At 32.6% G+C, this 19,400-nt stretch overlaps 1 protein-coding gene across 4 annotated transcripts in view; it reads right to left on the reverse strand.

Annotated features, from left to right (window-relative positions):
* Nucleotides 1–19,400, reverse strand: part of KIF6 (kinesin family member 6) — a 170,137-nt gene that overhangs the window by 144,474 nt on the left and 6,263 nt on the right. For all 4 annotated transcript variants that reach the window (XM_035323279.1, XM_035323277.1, XM_035323276.1 and 1 more), the window contains exons 4-5: nucleotides 5,949–6,096; nucleotides 2,475–2,584 (exon numbers count right to left, since the gene is read on the reverse strand). In XM_035323279.1, the coding sequence (XP_035179170.1) occupies nucleotides 2,475–2,572 (98 nt within the window). In that variant the 5' untranslated portion in view covers nucleotides 2,573–2,584; nucleotides 5,949–6,096. The remainder of the gene's footprint in view (nucleotides 1–2,474; nucleotides 2,585–5,948; nucleotides 6,097–19,400) is intronic.

Genomic DNA, 19,400 nt, shown 5'->3' on the forward strand with positions numbered 1-19,400 from the left:
CTATTCATCTGGAAGACTAATTAAATTATTACTGTAATTGATTAAGCACTGTTAGGATGAAAAAATTAATAGATTAGAGAAGGTACAAAGGGTGGCTACGCACAAAACACTGACATCAGGATCTGGTATTCCAAAACAAATCATGCAATGATTAGATGCTATGGACTTTTTTTTTTAATCCAACTTCTTAAACTTAAGTTTTCACACCTTTTCACACCTTCAGCCTCCAATACTATCAATGAGTCTATTGCACAATTTTCATAATGTAACATGAATGTCATCACATGAGACACATTCAAATCAATGTGCTTATTCCTACCATTGAACTGATACGTAATATAAAGTCTTTAAAGATGGAGCTAGACAGAATGCACATTGCATCCATCTTCCTTTGCAAGAATACAGATAACAAGAGTATTGCAAAACAATCTGCATACCTTACAAAGCTAACAAATCTTTTTCTTATTTTTCTTTTCCGTCTTATATACTTGGGAGAATACCAGCAAACTACTAATATTTATACAACCATAGAAAAACTGCATTTGGCTTTTTATGGTGCTTAAAAACTTGATGATCCACTGTGGAGTTTAACAGGAAATTATGCATAATATGAACCTTCTAAAGTACCATAACCATAAATTCTTTTTAATATTCTCACTAAGTATGTGCTTTCAAACAAACTTGAGTAAATTAGATTCTTCTGTACATTGCTTACTACCAGTAAAATCCTAAAAGGTCTTAAACGCATAAAATGCTCAGAAAAATGAAATATACATTCAGGTAATAAACACTTGATACATTTTAAAGTCTGTATAACTACTATTTACTTTGCCATTTACAAGAAATTATCCAAGTAGCTAAAATATAGTTAACTATGTAACCACCCTTTCATGCAATTTGTACTGCCATTTTAGCTCAGACTGCTACTATATATTTTCAAATTTTAATCCCTAACTTAACTTTAAAATAAACAAAAATACTTTGTTAAATAAACACTTTTACACAATGCTAAGCATAAGTGAAGGTGCAGTTTTAATACACTATATGTATCTTTTGACAACTGATATACAGAAAACAATGATCATAGACAGTAAAGCCATAAAGCATTTATTAACATTAATCATCCTGTAGAGAAAATTATCTCACTAATATTATTATGCCCACTGTTTTCAGGTAATTATGATTATCCCAGTGTGCTTTATCGTAAATCCACAACCAAACTTTTTCCTCAACTATTCCTTTTTTAAAATGGTCTGATACATAACAAGGAGTTATTCTTTAGCATAACTGAATCACCATACATAAAGCAACTTTGATATTCAAAAATTCATGAGTAGTAATAAATCTTCAGACTCTAGTTCTTAAAAGTGATTTATATTTTCTTGGGCAAGTAACCCCAAAGAACTGTTTCAAATAAAGTTGCGATTAAATTAATCAAATTTAGTTTAGTTCAATTGAATTATTTCAATTTAATACAATTAATAAATTGAATGAGTTCAAATTAAATATGACAAAAATATAAGTTAAATTAATAATTTATTAAATCTGAATAACTTAATAGCATTAACTTTTAGAAGTTGAATAAACGTATAACAGACTAGTGGTACATTATTACAACAACTCTGGAGCTTTGGGGTGGAATACATTATATATACACATATTAGAAATGGGTTTAATATGTTAATAACAAATAGCTCTTGTAACACAAAATTCCATTGATTTTCTGCAAATGCAAGTAGTCAACAAGTCATTTATTTATACTATTTACTATTTGCTGAGTTATTTTAAGAATAACACAGGCTATAAATTCTTCTTAGAGACTTAGAGACTAAGTTTTGAGTTTCCTATAAAGTGTAAGGTCTTTAACCTTGCCGCTCTTACATGTTCATGACCTACCAAGCTTTATTTACTGCCCTTGTCCAAGTATTAGTAAGTCCTGGCATCTTGTCAATGGAAACTGTTATAACAATCATCCATCCTGAAGTAAATGTAATGTCTTTTCGAGTTCCCTTTGCCCTTTCCCATCTATTACCTACATTATTTCATAATTGCTCATTCTAGAAAAATAATTAAACTTGAAGGAAAAGGCCTTAGTACTCTTTCAAGGAAATACTCCCTTTTATACGTCTCCACAGCACACACACACACAAATACCACATAAAGAAAAAGGATGTCATGAGAAAACACCTCTTTTGTTTCCAACGGCTGCCATATATCTCTTCTGCATAATATCAACATATTTAAAAAAAAAAAAATACCTTCACTTACTGCAATTTAATTTCCCTAGCTTCTAAACATACAAAATAAAAAACTTTAGATAGTGTTGATAAAGATGAAAAAAAATTTTTTTGAGTTAATTAACACAGAGATAAGTAGCACTGTTTCAAAATAAATAAATAAATCCCCAAACAATACAACAGGGCATCTGATTTCTATTGTTACTTTTCCTGCTAATTCTCTGTTTTGTCACTTACGGCAAATCTTCCAGTCTGGAAGCTTCATGTCTTGGGTCCAACAAATCATAACCACATTCATTGTAGATTTCTAAGTAGGAAACATGGGTTGTATACATTTTGCTGTTATCCTGGATAAGAAAATGGAAAAAAAGATGAAGAGATATAAATAGGAGCAAGAGCTAGGCCAGAGGGCAAACGAAACACTATAGCTTCTATGTTGCTTCCTTACTGTCCCTTAATTTTTCTAGGTATGGTTTACATTTCCAATTCATGATAATGCTTTCTGTTACATACATTTTCTGGGCATAAAAAGTGATGAAGAAAAAGAAAAATTAAAAACAAACAATAACAACAAAAACACTGTGCCCATGATTAGAAGCCAGTTTAGTCTGTTTAAATTATTGGTTCCACATAGATATGGAAGTCTGTATACACTTGGAACACAGCAGCCTGCTTACAGAACCATGTACCATGCCATTTTTCACTTCTATGAAGAAAAAGAATGTTTTTATAAAAAGGTAAAACACTCATATTATGGGTAAAGACTACCCTTAAAAAAAGTAACAACAAGAAGAAAAAGATTTACTTAATTTAGAAACTTTGGTGACATACTGCTTTCCACTCTATCAGAACTTTTAAACACTGTATATGATGTCAGCTGTCCTCTCCAATCCTCATTTTTTCCTGTATAATACATTGCCAAAATGTAACTTAACACAACTGGATTTCACATGCAGAACTTTCTTGTACCCCAGAGCCAAATCCAATCTATCTAGATCTCAACATAATAGAATATTATTTCCAAAATAAAATAAAATTAGTCACCGTTTTTCAGCGGATGAAGCCATGGTGAAAGCACAGCTTTATAATCCAATCTACTACAGTTGTTTTGCAAAATACCTTGAGATACAAACTTTTCATTTTCACTGAATAGTTATTTCCTGCGTGAGTTTTATAATTGATAGTGACAGATCACTATTTCAAGGGATACTGTTTAAAAAGATACACTACAGATGGTTGGAAAAATGTAGTAGGAAACTGTTCAAACAGGAAGCTGTAGAAATCATAACAATTTCTGAACAATAAATTAAAAAGAGAAGCTATTAAAAACAGAGGGGTTGATTTGCCTCTCGTTTTGGGAAAAGCTTTGGTTCTTTGATTCCAAACCTCACTGTCTCGGTCCAAGTAAAATTTTAAAAGGTCTTGCATTTTTTTTTTTTTGTCCCTGAATTCACTTCATCCTCTTCCACCCTATCTAGGGATAGGAGGCAGATGACTCTTCTGCTACATCAGCACTTTCTAAAGCATGAATATAGGTAAAAGGCAAGATGAAACACCAAGAGTGGTGCTTTAAGAAACACCAAGAAAGAAAACGTACAAAACAAGCACATGAATATAGAAGCAGGCAGACAGGAATACCACTGGAGGCATGAGTAAGTAGAGCTTTTCCTCCAAAAAAGGGTCTGAAAATAGAAACACAAATATATTTATTTTTGTTAAAAGTATGTGCTGAGAATGAGGCAAATAAATATTTTTCATTCTATTTTGTTTTTATTACATAAGCAGCATTGGACAAGGATGTGGCTGTGTTGACACTGTATATTCCTTGTAATTGCCAGATCACCCTCTTCACTTTCCACAACAAAAGTTCGTGTAGTGCAGCTGGAAGTCTAAGGCAACATGATCAGTCTGCTTTTTTTTCAATTCAATTCACCGAAGAACAAACCTCTCTCAAGTTTTCTGTCTCTATAGCATGATGACATTTTTACACAGGAGGTAACAGTTTATTTATTTATTTATTTTGATTCATTGAAAAAGAGTACAAGATTTCAGATTCAGTGGGGTACAATGGTCAGTTTAGTTAATTTTTAAGTGCAACTATTACACTTATGATTTTTGCAAGGTATTTTAATTTGTGTATTCACATAACTATTTTGAGTCTTGTTTCCCTCCCCACTTCTGCTTGGCACAACTACAGTTGTTGAAATGGACCATTCACACTATTCACTTTTACATCACTGGATTTATCTAAAAAGTAAATGTATATATAGCTCTTAGGTTTAGCTTTACACTAGAGGCATATGTTTCACCCTGACAGTTATGTTAAATTCAGCAATCAAACAACAGTGGCACTGAGTAACTGGCAGGAAAATCTTCTGTAGAGTATTTTAGAAAAAATGAATAGAAAAACATTAAGAAATAACTGGGACAGAACTCTAAGACTCAGAAATACAGTAAGATGAGGAAAAAAAGGAACAGACAGAAGCATACAGTTATTTCTAGTAGTTACTACTGCTAAACCTTTTTTGTGAAACCAAATCCATATTTATACAGGTGGAGTGACTATTTCTCCACTAGAAGTGTCAAGTGTAAAGCACGTGCAAAACTGGTTTTCAGAACACAATTTATTACCATTGAAAGTGTTTTTCTAGACACTGTTAACTGGTATTTATGTAGTGATACTGTAAAAGGATTTTTTTTTTTTAAATTTGAAAAGAATGCATTAGGAATCGTTACAATAATAATAATAATAAATGTTCGTGACATTTTTACTTTTTACATCTTTACTTATTATATATAATGTATTATATATAATAATGTACATATATTATACATGTGTAATTATGTTAAGACATGGGCCTAATATATGGCCACTTTATAGCCAACTATATTGAATGAATCAGTTTATTAATATCACATACAGAAAAACATTCCATACAAGTGCATAGTTGAAGATGAAGGGAAAACAGCAGACAGGGAAAATTGATACAGATAACTGAACTATTCTATTCTATTCTATTCTCTTTTGAATCCTGCTTCACTGACTTGTATTTTTTTTTTCCATAACTAGATGTATTTAATATTATCATTCTATAATATATTTTATCTAATAAGTAAAACACAAACATCCAAATATGCTGAATATTTAAAATGCTTACTATTCATTTAATTATTTTATTTTGAGCATCACTCAGCACAAATAAATTAGGTAACTTATAAAGAATGAAAAAAAGTCCATCTTTTATACAGTATTGTTGGTTTACAGTTGCATGCAAATCAGAGCAATTTTTATATGATGTGTAATGCAACACATAGAATACAAAAAAACAGATTGGAGCAGTGAAGATAAGACAAGTAGAAGGGATTATGTGATCTGAATGTATATCGCACCAAGTAAGAATAGCATGGTTTTAAAAACTAGAAAAAAACTCTCAAAAAAAAATGTCACTCATGCCCATGATTTTTAGTGCAATGAAGCACATAATCAACACTACAAGCAATTTATTACTGCATAACATTTCATGCCAAGTTAGATGCTTTCTTCAGCATTTCTGAAGCAATAATTTTAGGGCTTCCTCTAACACTATTATAAAAGCAGCCATTTGCAATATAGCTATGTATTAAACTATATAAAGTATATAAGCTAAAGTATATAAAGAATATTAAGTATAAACCAGATGTTAAAAATAATCAGAAGACAATGTCCCATACCTTCTGCAATTGATCAAAAATGTAAGACAGAGTTCTAGGAATGATGCCTCGATCACTGTAACGTTCAGCTCCTCCTGTGATTGTAAAAGTTTTGCCACTGCCTGTCTGACCATAGGCAAAGATGGTACCATTATATCCTGCCAAAGCACTGCAGAATAGTAAGAAAGAAAATTACTATCTATGGCATAATTTATTTTCCACGATCGACTTTGTACAGAAACAAAATACAACTTACAGTAATTCTTAAATACATAGAAGCTGTCTTCAGTAATACAGGATCACACTTCACACTACTTATTCTAGATTCAATAGAATGTACTTAGCCTGAAATGACATTCAGATGTGATCATATTTTTCCACATTTCTTACTTGAAGAAAGGCCTAGCAAGAGTTAAAATGTTTTTCTCTGTAAATCATAATACTGTCACCATTCTCTTCAACCTGACTTCCACCAAACAGTAGATAAGCTTAAGAATAGTGATACAGCTGCACACTCGGAAGGAAATGTCAGACTTGGCTGTAGATGGCATGGAGCACATCAGCCATGACTCAGCAAACTACTTCCATGGTACGACAGAATATACTTGGTCCTGATTTTGTGTTAAAAGCCCTTTCTTTTATCACAACAAACAGAAAGCACTCTCCCAAATTATTTTGATCTAGATTCCACTACTGATAAATCAGTGTAATTTGAAGGAATTATACAGCATTTCTTTTCTTAATATATGGCAAAGTTTCTTGTACCATTTGTGAAAAGAGACTGGCATTTTTTTCAAGTAAGACCTCTTTGATGGGCTGACATGAAATATAAATACATTTCATCTTCCCTTGATATTAAAACTAAAATTTCATGTATCCATTTAAAATTTCTATTGATACTTAGTTGACTATCATGTGCTTCCCTTGTACAGCTGTCTCAAAAGATAGAATTACTAAAAATATTTTTCCACATTTCTGAACCTATTTCTTGTTAATTATCGTGAAGTGCCCTGACCTTGAAAAATATTTAAAGTTCTCTAACATCTTATACTTCACCCTGTTCACACACCATATATATATATATATATGTATATATATACACATACACACACGTTATAAACAACAAGGTATAAGTGATAAAGTACAATTATTTTGATTTTTCACTTCTCTGTAAAGAAAAAAAAGACCAAATAAAATTCTCAAAAATTATTAGAATTACAACTTAAATACAATGATGAAATCTGTTACTGACTGTAATAGTCAGATGGCTAACTAAACCAGAAGTCACAACAGCCTAAAGAATATAAATAGAAAAGTCAGATTAAAGCACATCAGACTTTTCTCCTTCCTTTCAGCAGCCATCATTTACAAAACTTTTCCTAAATTTGTCTGTTTTTTTTGTTTGTTTTTTACAATTTCAGTATATCTTGACAAAACGTATATAAAAATATATGAAAGAAAATCTAAGAGAAAAGTCAAAATATATTAGAAAAGGCATAAAGTAATCCATAAGGAATTATTTTCATAATAAAGCTTATCAGAAGCAAAATCTACTCTGAATTTGATTTACTATGCTTAAGGACCTACTAATTTGGCACGAAGAAAGAGAAAGGCTAAAATTACTCTTTTGCATTTTGTTTGGAAATGAAAAGGGGCAAATAACCCTTGCATAAGAGAAATAGAACCACATATAGATAGCTGCTGGTCTGGCGCCACAAGACATGCAATGGCTCCCCAGCATATTAAAGTTTATTTAAAGGCCTGAGTAGTTGCCAAATTGCTTATTTTAATCCATTACAGTAGGATGACAGAAAAAAGCAGAAACACCCTGAAAGGAACTACAGCCATCTGCTTCCAAGGACCAAACTGCCCAAAGACAGCGTACATAGATTTTAGATTCCAGATGTTAAAAATCAAAACAAGCATTACTAGAAAACACCTCATTCATTTGTCTTAAGAATTTATAGTGCCCACCACCATAGTATCTGAACACTGAAGACAGTAATGAGTTGTCAGAAGGTAGGGGGTATCAAAAGAACCTCACAGATGGCAGGTTCAAAACAAGCAAGAGGAAATGATTCTTCATGCAAAATGCAGTTAAGCTACAGAACTCTGCAATGGGATGTTGTGGATGCTAAAAGTTCACACAGGCGTCAGCATAGACTAGACTAACTCCTGAAAAAGAAATCCTCTGGTGGCTAACGCACCCAGAAGTCACTTCTGTTTCAGAAAGCCTCTACACTACAACTGACTAGAGGCTAACAGAATATTTCGTAAAAGTAGCTCTACATGTTTACCCTCCCTCCCCTCCCCCCCCTTTTTTTTTAAACAGTCACTGTGAGAGATAACATACTAGGTTGATGAAACTTTGGTCTAACTCATTACAAATGTTTTTCTGCTTTTACATCTCTGTTCTTTAGCTCTTCTAGATCTTGCACTTGGTCTTACTCCTCTTCTTCTTTAAAGTTGTTAAAGGTGTATTTTTTTCAATTACTATGACACGGCTCCTGCAGAAAGCTGTGTTTTGCAATGTGTACCAAAATAAAAAGTGGTAAAGATGTGGCTGCAAACCATTAACTTGAGGTCCCAGTTCTTCACAAGACACCATTAGGATCACCACACATGTAAACATGGGATAAAACGTCAAATTACATGTTATCAAAACACCTACAAAAGCCAGTGAGTTTAATTGATTCATATATATATTGCAATGTATCAATGCAGCTCTAAACAGTTTTCCAGAAAACATTCTAATGTCAAATATGTGAACATATCAGTGTCAATAATGTATTGCTGTAGACCAATGCAGTTATAAGAAATATTCATATTGCATATATGTATTATGAAGGTGCTGGCTATGAATACAGTGCTGAGTTCCACTTTAAAATACAAGGTAAAAGTGTCTCTATATATTATATAGTGTGCGTGTATATATATATATATATATATATGGTATATAGAGACTAGTATATATTAGTACACATAGTATACATAGTATATACTGTGTATATACATATATAGAGAAACTATCACCTTGGATTTTAAAGCAATATGTACATATATAAATATATAAAATGCATTCTGTCCAGATTTACTGCACTCATTTCTTTCATTCAGAGTACATTAAAACTGTCAAGGAAGAGTCATAGAGATAAAGCTTATGAACTAAGCAGAACTAAAGGTTACATCTACACGTACATGTTTACGAATGAACAAATTTAAAAACCAAAGACAACCACAAATGCGTATATAATATTCTGAATACTAGTCAAAACCTTGAATGTGTACCTGTGAATTAAATCATATAAAACCCATGCCTGCTGTTATTAACTCATGCTTCTTTTATGGTACCTTTATTGGAATCAATGGGAAAACAGGATATTTGAGCAATGAGGCTTATGGCTAAACTATTATCATCGCAAATACTTGTTAAGGATATACTTTGCTCTTTTTCACTTTGAAGACTTTCAAGTTAAAGTTAAGTACTGAACTGCCTTATCAATCTACTTATAGTTTGTTGTCCCAAGGAGTTTAACAATCAAATAGTATCAATATATTTAGGTGGACAAATACCTAATCAATTGATAAATCAAAAAACAAAATCTATTTACTAAGTACACAGAATTCTTAAGATTGGCATTTATTGATTTCAACCTAAGATGCACAATTCCTTTACAAAAATAAAAATATAGGAGGCATCATATCCCTTTAGGCACCCATAATGTTATACTTAAACTACACTGCAGAATTATTGTTTATGAAGTGAAAGGCCTCACAGATGCTGAGTTGGCACACTGAGTTGAAAATACATTTTCCCTTTCATCATGAAATGTAATGACGACAGGTACCTAAAACAGTTGGCAACACCATCTCATCATTATGAGATGATAGGAAAAGAAGTGTATTTTCTACAGAGCATCCACCAAGAATTGAATCCATAATCCAAAAGGACCCTTGAAGATTCTCATCTGCAAATTAAAGCTGTCCCTTTACAGTGTTGGACCTGATTCTCTACTTGGAAATGCTGTAGAGAATCAGCTGCTCTTTTCTGACATTTCTGCAAAATTTACTCACCAAGGCAAAGCATGCATTACACATCAGATTCTCTGAACACAAATCCCAAAACTTTGTTAAACTTAGTATTTCAAAGTAAATGGGTTGATGTGGTTATTGATGGCAACATTCTGAAGACATACATAAAGATCATATACTAGGATAGTTTCATTCATACCCGCTCTGTCCACAATATTCAGAACTTGCCGTATCACAATGTCTATAACTTTTTTGCCTGTTTCTCCCCCTCCAGGAAGCTGAGTTTTAGCATAGTTAAGGATACATTTTATTGACTAAATTGTCTCTTAACTACTTCAAACAAAACACATCAAAGGCACATAATCCAAGGAGAAGCTTTGCTGAAAAGATCTTTCATGAACTTATGCAATGTTTTACAGCTCCCTGTTCAGAACTTCGTGGACTACTTCCAGACAGATTAGCTAAAATATTGTTGGAGGAATCTGTCTATGGCATATTGCAGCAAAGTTGCTCCTGTTGCATGACAGTTTTCCTGGAGGGTCATCTTTTTTTCTTAATAAATATCAAGCTCAGAACTGTAAGGCCCACTATAGAAAAGAACAGACTTTAAAATACAATGACCAAAATTTGTCCAAATTGTACCTTTGTTTCACTGTGTTAGCACATTCAGACAATTCTTTTTTCTTACATGCTGGAACGTGCAGGCATGCATTTGTAGCATTTGTATCAACAGATAATACCAATTTTAATGAAATAATGACATGAAGTGTGGGCAATCAACCCCTAATCTTTGAAGGAATACCGTTTCACTATAGTCCTAAGTCTTCTTTTATTCTGAAATATTATTTCCAATGTAATTATATGTTCACTTCAAGATGATTTTAACATGGAAAAAGGTTAGATCTTTTCTTACATTTTACTCTAAGAACTGAATGCATCTCTTCTAGTTAAGTACTGAAAAACTGCTCTTGGTTTTTATAATTACAAAAGCTTGTGCTTGACCATACAAAATTAATCAGCAACATTTTTTAAACGCAAATATGTCCTCCTTTTACCATACAAGTGATATCACACCTTTTTCAAATAAAAGGTGGTTTAAGCACAAAACTGACGAAGGAGATTAACTTGATCACACTGCTATATATGCTTAGCCATATATTATGACAGTAACACAATTTAGCATGCCGTCACAGGACAAGCAAAACATTTTCAAGTTCTACCTGCAACCTGTGACATGCTACCGTGAAATTCTTCCGCACTAACAATCGTTGAAACAGAAATGGTAATACTTTTCAATACTTAAAAAAAAAAAAAAAAAAAAACTGAAATAACCAGTAGAGGTTTAGAAAGTACACTGAGAAAGATTCCTGCAAAGTATTATATAGCAAGACCATTATCCAAAGCTCCTTCCAGTCAATGACCACCTTTCCAATAATCTCACTGAGTTTTAAATGAGGTCCACACTGCAGGACAATTTGATGCAGATTTGTTTTTGCTGGTGTAAATACGTAAACCCACTACAGTATTTAAACATATCTGCATGTATCAAAAGCACTTCTGATACTTTAAGAAGCCCCAATATGCATTCTACAAGAGTTTTGAGATAGTTTTTTCCATTATTTTGGAATAGTCTTTTTAATACTTGTCTTGCTTGGGAGAAGAGACATAAAAAAAGCAAGCAGCAAGCTGAAGTAAACGTCCCTTAATTATTCCATTTTCAGCACAACCTTAATACTGTTTAATTGCCTTAAATCTGCTATGCAAAAGCTTATGTAATGATACTTTCTCAAGAAGACAGAAGTTTTGACTTTATGGAAATGGAGTTATAACATGCTTCGTCTTCTGCCCTTTGGACTTCAAGGAACTGATGGGAAAAAAAATCAAATCATTGATAAAATATTGAACCTGTGCTATTTTAAAAGTCTCCTCATCAATGACAAGACAGTCATTAAAAACCCACAGCGTAGAGAAAAAAATAGTTGATATGAAATGGTCAGTACATATAAGACAACCAATAAGACTGAAGGTTAAACCAATGCTACAACACTGTACCTGAAACTATGATGGTCAAACAATATAAGAAAAAACAGCAATTTTAAAGAGAGGTTGTATATTTTATTAGACTAGCTGATATAATCGTGTGAAAACAAGACTAGACTCGAGGCTTCAGTGAATTATAGTTTTTTATTATTATTATTATATTAAGGGACCCTGCCTCTCCCCTTGCTAAGCAAGAGCTGATGGTACAACTCTGTACCAATTATCACTCCTCTTTGTAGTACAAACTGATCTATGAACATTATTAAAAAAGAGCAAGGCCACATTGTTTTTTTCCTCAAGGTTTCTTACTCAGTTATTAGTTAACTTGAACTTTCTAACTTAGTCATAAGTAGTGGCAATTAAAAAACTATGCACACCAAGAAACTAACTTTTTGTTAGAAATATCAATTTAGATTCCTGTTTAAATAAATGTCTGTTACAAAGATATGTACTGACATTTTCAGTCACTCAGCAGACTTACCTCATGCCTGGAAGATGCATAATTCCTAAATGAAAGGCGTGATACAGAAGTCTAACTCATACAAGCAATTGTACTTAAATTGATAGATCCATTACGTTTACAACTGGTTAACATTCTTTAAGTGAAAAACTCCTCAAGCAGGAGCTTGACAATTTATGGGTAGTTACAGCAGTTCAAAATAGCATTTAGTACTTTGTCCTTGAGTATCTGAGACAATATAAAGAGTGGCATAAAACCCTGTGACAGCAGACAGAGGTTGAAAGCAGACTGAGGTTGTTTTGTTGTGGTTGGTTTTTCTGAGTACATTTTGTTTTAATTTACCATGATGATCATTTGTTCTATTTAAAGTTTATGAACACAGAACTTTTCATTTGTTTCTGTGCTCATTGTTAATATGACTGCAGGCTGGTTTGTGCCTAAGTATAACAAAGAAGTCTGCTTCCTCTGCTGTTACACTGAGTATGTTTTGTTGAATCAAACACAACAGTTAGCATGAAACTACAAGATCTTTAAAAAAAATGAACTTTCAAATGAGTTCTGTGTTCAGTTCTGGACTCCCCAGTCCAAGAAGGATTCTATAAAGACACTGGAGAGAGCCTGACAGAACCAACTTTGTTCAGGTCGAAGTACATAACTTGAGGGGAAGCTTGAGGAAGCTGTTTTTGTCAGCCTGGAGATTAGAAGACTATACGTGTACCTAATTATCATCTTCCATTACATAATGGACCATCACAAAGAAGAGGCTTACAGTGGTAGTACAAGAGGCAGTGGTCACAAGCTGTACAAGAGGAAATTCCAAGTGGGTATAACAAAAATGTTCTCCACAGTGAGAGCAGTTAAACCCCAGAACTGGTGTCCAGATGGGTTCTAGAATCCCCATCTCTGGATATTTTCAGAGCTCTACTGGGTCTGAGCAACCTGATAGAACTCTGAAGCTTGTCTTGCTCCACTCAGGAGACTGAACCAGATGACCTACAGAGATCCCTGCCAACCTAATTATATGAATTTAAGAGAGTATGTTAGCAGTAGGCATAATTCACACAAAATCATTTTCAGTGGAAGGAAAATGTAAATAGTCCTTACCAATCCCTAAAAACACACAAAAACTCTGTTTTAGTTCAGATCGGTCTCAAAGCATCAGTTTATAACCACCAATAGGACAACCTTTCTCTGGGAAGTCAGAGTATTTTGATTCCTTTTTTGTTACCCCAAACCTCAATTCACTACAAAATAAAGCTGAGGAAATAGTGTTGACCTTATTCTCAAACTTTTGACATTAGCAGATATTAGAGACAAATGCTGAAATCTCTTCTTGGCAATTGGTGGATGAAGCCTATCCAGAACACCAAAAGCCATCACAGCAACACTGAATACAAAGCTTAAGCAAAAAGATATGCTTGCTCTGACACTTGACTTCTATGGCAAGACACACCTACCAGCCTTCAAAAGGATTAGAGAGATCACTTACACAGATGTATTTAAGACATCTGTAATTATTATTATTGTTTTGCTTTAAAATGAAAAAGTTCAAAGTGAAAGCTTTTTACTAATTCTATAATTTGAATAAATAAAAAAAATATTTAAATGCTTTGATGAGAAAAGGCCTTATTAAATAAAGACAAAATTCTGTGAGTGGTTATATATAGATAAGAGAAATGCCTAGGAATCAGAAACAAATCACAGCTTTAAAAAATGAATTACTTTGCTTTTACTAGTTTATTTCAGATTCCTACTATTATTTTAACCTAAGTTCTGAAACTTCATTTTAAGTGACTGGTAATGTAAATGTAGGTGGTCATTCAACAGCTATGAAAACATTAAAATACTGAAAAAAGTAGAAAACACTTTGATCTTTATATTTTGTAAGCCCTCAGTTCTTGCTGCCTTAAATATTTTACCACTAACTCCTCTCTTTCCTTCTTCCTGTCTCAGAAAACTTTAATTCACAATAATTTTATATGTAAAATAAATAAATATATAAACATATCAGTATAACCCTGGCAAAACCAGCTCACACACATGGTATTTATGATAAAAAGAAGAACAAATTTAATTAGCAGGATCTGGAAAATCAGTTTTCAGGGAGAATTTGTCTTTACAAAGATTCTGCACTTCGGTATCTTCTATTATTTGGAGCTCAGATTAGAGTTCTTTTTAATTAAAATAAATAAAGTATCTCAGAATGATTTTTTTTTCCTTTATGCTTTTGCCAGATTTATGGAACAAATCTGCTTCGGTAATGCCTCATATTTCAAAAATAACACCAATTTCCAAATGTGCATGTAACTGTGTTTCTGAGATCTTGGTGCAAGAAATTTCAAAAGAGATTTCCTAACACAGCAAGCTGTGATATAATTTCCTATTTTAAATTAAATTCTTAAATATATTTAAAATTTCACCCTAAGCACTGCTGAAGATAAGTGACACAAATATACTCTGGATCAAACCTATCAAGTTGTAGCCTATAATAAGCAGCATTTTTGAACAAGTCTAAACTGCAATTTAAGTCAAAATAAACAAGACTAATGGCTGTTTGAGATGAAATTTTTTTTTATTATTATTTTATTTTTTATTGCTTCACACATGTAAAAGCTTTCAAGAGCTACAATCATTCCTGCTCCAATTTCTCAATTTAGGGGATATTTTAAGCTGTTTTTATTTCTAGCTTACAACCAACAAGTAAGTGTCCTTTCACTGTATATAGATTCTATTGGTTATTTTTGTGCCTAAGCTACCCACGTTAGCAATAATACAGCGGTGCTGCGTGCCTGAGTGCAGGTTAGCCAACCCACTGTGTCACAAACATAGTGGGGCCAAAATAACTACTTGGTCATAGAAGCCTAACATTTAATTAGTAAACAATGACCACCTTCCACAAAATCCACAAATAATAAGGTCTAATACTTACACCTTATCAACATTTCAGATACACAAGAACAAAAACAAAACACACACACACAAAACCAGCAACAAATAAACAAACCAAAAGCAAACAAATGAAAGCAAAACAACTGCTACTAAAGCACAGTTATTTTCCTAGGCATTCTCCATTTTAATCATATTAGCATGAAGATTTAAGAAGTCTTTATGAAAATGCCAGCTTTGATGCTGTTTGTAGCTATTGTATCACGTTGATAATAGCAAGTGATTTTAAGCTGGTTAGGGAGACATTGTGCCAGGTAGGTGACTTGTATCACAAGCGTCTTCCAGGATTTTAATTATTCATTTTGCATCATGACTTCAATGAGCTGACATTTTATTGGCACCTCAATACTAAAACTGTCCTCATGCACTCACTGTATTGGAAACAATTATTTTTTTTCCAATTACGACACTCAGCAACCTGTTGTACCAGCCAACACTATCTACAGTGCAGAAGCAATATGTTGCATCCGAGCAAAACAAACCTAAAAGCAAAGGGGAGGACAGAAGAGAGAAGGGACGTGGGTAAAAACAGTGGAGAAACAGCATCCTATACTTTACACGTATCCAAAAGACTTAAAAATACTCAATTTCAACAATTCTTTCATTTGTATGAGAACACTCAACATGAACACTTGAAAAATACTACATTTGTTTTAAGAGACATTTCTCATCTTTCATTGAGGATTTTTTGGTGCTTAACATTTATAAAATAATAATTTTTAAAAAGTGGTCTAGATGGAATATACCTATTCCCTAACACTAATTAAACTTTTTTTTTTTTTTTTTGCTTATTAACACAATACACCTTCTTTTCTCCATGTATCTATAAAAATCTAGTAGGCAGTAATGTGGAAAAGCGCTATACAAGAAAAAAAGTGAAGTGCATATATATTACTGATGATGCTATTTTTGTTTGCCAGTATTTTCAGACACAACCTTGAAACACAGACAGCGCATACAACTTGTTCTTTTCTTTTCTAAGACAACTTTCTTTCTCTCATTCCATTAAGTCTAACCAGAGAACTGAAATAACTCAAGCTGATGCAACTAAGAATGGAAATATAATACTTTTCCCTTCTTGTAAGGGAGCATTAGCATTTCCAGTAAAAGAAATTTCATATGGGAGAAGACTGTACATCAGAATACAGCTCGGTGGGACAGGGACATAGATGAATTAATGTATATAAGCAAGATTTTGGAATGCCTACGTAAGATGAATCCAAATAAGAAAGTTTAGTCTGAATCATGTTCCTTAGAAGATACACTATTGTCCCCAGTGAAGCACCTGGAAATACAGGTAGGGAAGCTAGTATCTACTTAAAGTCTCATTAAAAAAAAAAAAAAAGTGCATAATTTGACCCTTCAAGAGAAGAAGTTCTATACTTTTTTGTCAATGAATAACCAATTTGATGGTGGTTTCTGGCTATTACATAATAAATAAATAATCATGCCTTTTACTTTCTGTTCTCCTATCACATAGTTCCTGCAATTATATTTAGAATTATTCCTGAAGATAATTTCAATACTAGTTTTAATACTTAGTTTTAAGAGTACAAGCTGTTTTAAATACCTGACATGTTGTACGTGTCCACACCCAATATAAGGGCAACATTACAAGAAGACTACAAATTGCATCAGATTTGGAAGCATGAAATAGTCTGCAGTCTATATAATATCAAAGGAATATTCCCACTAATTCCACATTCTCTTTGCTAGGTGAAATTCATATTAAGGTACCATATATGAAAAGGGCTTCTATTAGAAGCAGAAAGAAAATGTTCCCATTGCCATAAGGAGATGAAAATATATAGCTTTTATCTGTCCCAAATAATTAGCTTTAAAAGCAATGAAGAACCACAAAAAATCAGAAATAAGAATCTACATTATCTAAGAATCTCTGAATTTCTTGCACTCTACCACATTCAATAAAAGAGGTCACAATTTATACAGGAACATTTTATTTGGAAAAAAAATAAATTATATATTGCAGAATCTTGCAAATTCAGTCAGATTTCATGTTTCAGGGAATTTCTCATCTAACAGTTCAAATTTCAGATTATTAATATAAAACCCTATTGAAGCCTGTGAAAGTAAAGCATATTCAGCATTATTCTCAATTAGCCTGAATTAGACAGTCAAAAGGAATATACAGTTTGAGTGAAAATCAGCATCCTTTTTACTGACTGACGTTCCATTAAGTTCCATTAATTTGAAGAAACTTGCAGAAATACTATTTTCCTTGTTTACCTAGTAAAACGTAAATCCCTGAGGTGTTAGAAAAAGGAGGAAAAAAAAGGACAGCAAGTCCAAAGACTTATTATTTTATTCACATAGGAAGGAAAATTATAGTAACAGAAAAGCAAAGAAGAATTTTTATATGCATATTTAATATAGCCAGTAACGTCCTGGTAGGATGTTTAGTTTATACTCTGTGGCTTTGTATTTCAAGACAATCTAGCAATTCAAATGTTTTACAAATATTTTAAATTACTGGCAAAGTATTTTCTAGAACTGCTAAGAGATGCGTTACAAAATATAGTCAACATTATTTTGCATAAAAACATTTTATTTTTACTACATTTTCTGTATGAATAAGCTGCAGAAGGAAAAAAAAAAAAGAGTAAAGGGCAGTAGGTTGCATATACAAACAGTAGTTCTTAAGATAAATGTAGAATGCCAGAAGAAACTTAAATGTGCAGCAACAAGAACATTATCATGGAAGCTATAAGATCTTCACTAAAAACTTAAGTGACTACTATTAGGCTAGAAATAGCTTGGCTGTCTCTAATTTGCATGATTATGTCTGAAGAGAAACATTTTTGATGTTATTCTTTAATAAGCCAACACAAATTATCAGCCATATCAGAACTGAAAACAAAACTAATTGAAAAGCACTAAGATTTTCCACAGTTTGATTGTATTCATCATAATCACATTAATGTTTGAAACACTATGTGCAACTTGGTTCAGCTGTTGAACTAGAGCAATGCTTAACTGTTAGTAAACTATAAAAGGATGTTATTTATTTCCTCATCTTTTGAAAAAGTCAAAGAGCTAGTTCTGCCTCTTAAAGTTGGCTCTGAACAAGAAAAAAAATCAAGAATATAAATTTAAAAATGAAAAGGGAAGAACAGGAAGGGGAAAAAAAGAAACCAAATAAAAGATGACTCAAGCGTTAGCAAAATAGAATAATAATAATAATAAAATAAAGCAAATCACATGCTTATAATGGTTTACAGAGACTGCAACTTTTGACTTAAGAAGTAAATTAAATGAACTAATGTCTGGTGCCTCTGTGAAACCACAGGCGGGATGACAATGTAACTGGCTTTAGAGAGAAAAGTAGTGGCCCAACATCAAAGAAAGCAAATTTAAAAGAGAGGGGAAAGAAAAAAAAAAAAAGTTGCATCCAATTTTCATCCATCTAAGAACAAACTAGAAAGATTTTAGAGTCCTGAACACTGCATTGCTGTTTCTAGTTTAAACCATGCCCAAGATTTCTTTTCTGAGCATTCAAGTGTGTAAATGAGTTTTCTCATCACTGTAAGAATTCATGGCAAAGAGCCTCAAAATGTCACTGAACTATTTCATTGATACTTTCCTGCTACTTTTCCCTGGCAACACACAGACAAAAAATATTCACTTAACGTAACTCCAACATTCAAAATGAATGCATTTTCAACAGTTTTTCCCTGGAAGAGAATGTTGACTTAGAAATAAGTAAGAATGAAAATTTTGCTATGAAAGTCTGTGGTCTATCAAAGTAACAGTATGATTCTTATTGCCCCACAATGGAAAGGAAAATTGAGTCATTAACTATAGAGTAAAATACATTTCAGCAACAATTATGGACTCTGTTAGTAAAGGAACTTCATGACTATGAATACATTTCCAAATACACATTTTTGCCTAAATAAAGGTAAAAAAAAAAAAAAAAAGAAGGAAAAGGATGAGAAACAGGAATATACTTCAGGTATAACCTAAAAACACAAGCA

Source organism: Oxyura jamaicensis, chromosome 3, assembly GCF_011077185.1.
Source record: "Oxyura jamaicensis isolate SHBP4307 breed ruddy duck chromosome 3, BPBGC_Ojam_1.0, whole genome shotgun sequence".
Lineage (NCBI taxonomy): Eukaryota > Metazoa > Chordata > Aves > Anseriformes > Anatidae > Oxyura > Oxyura jamaicensis.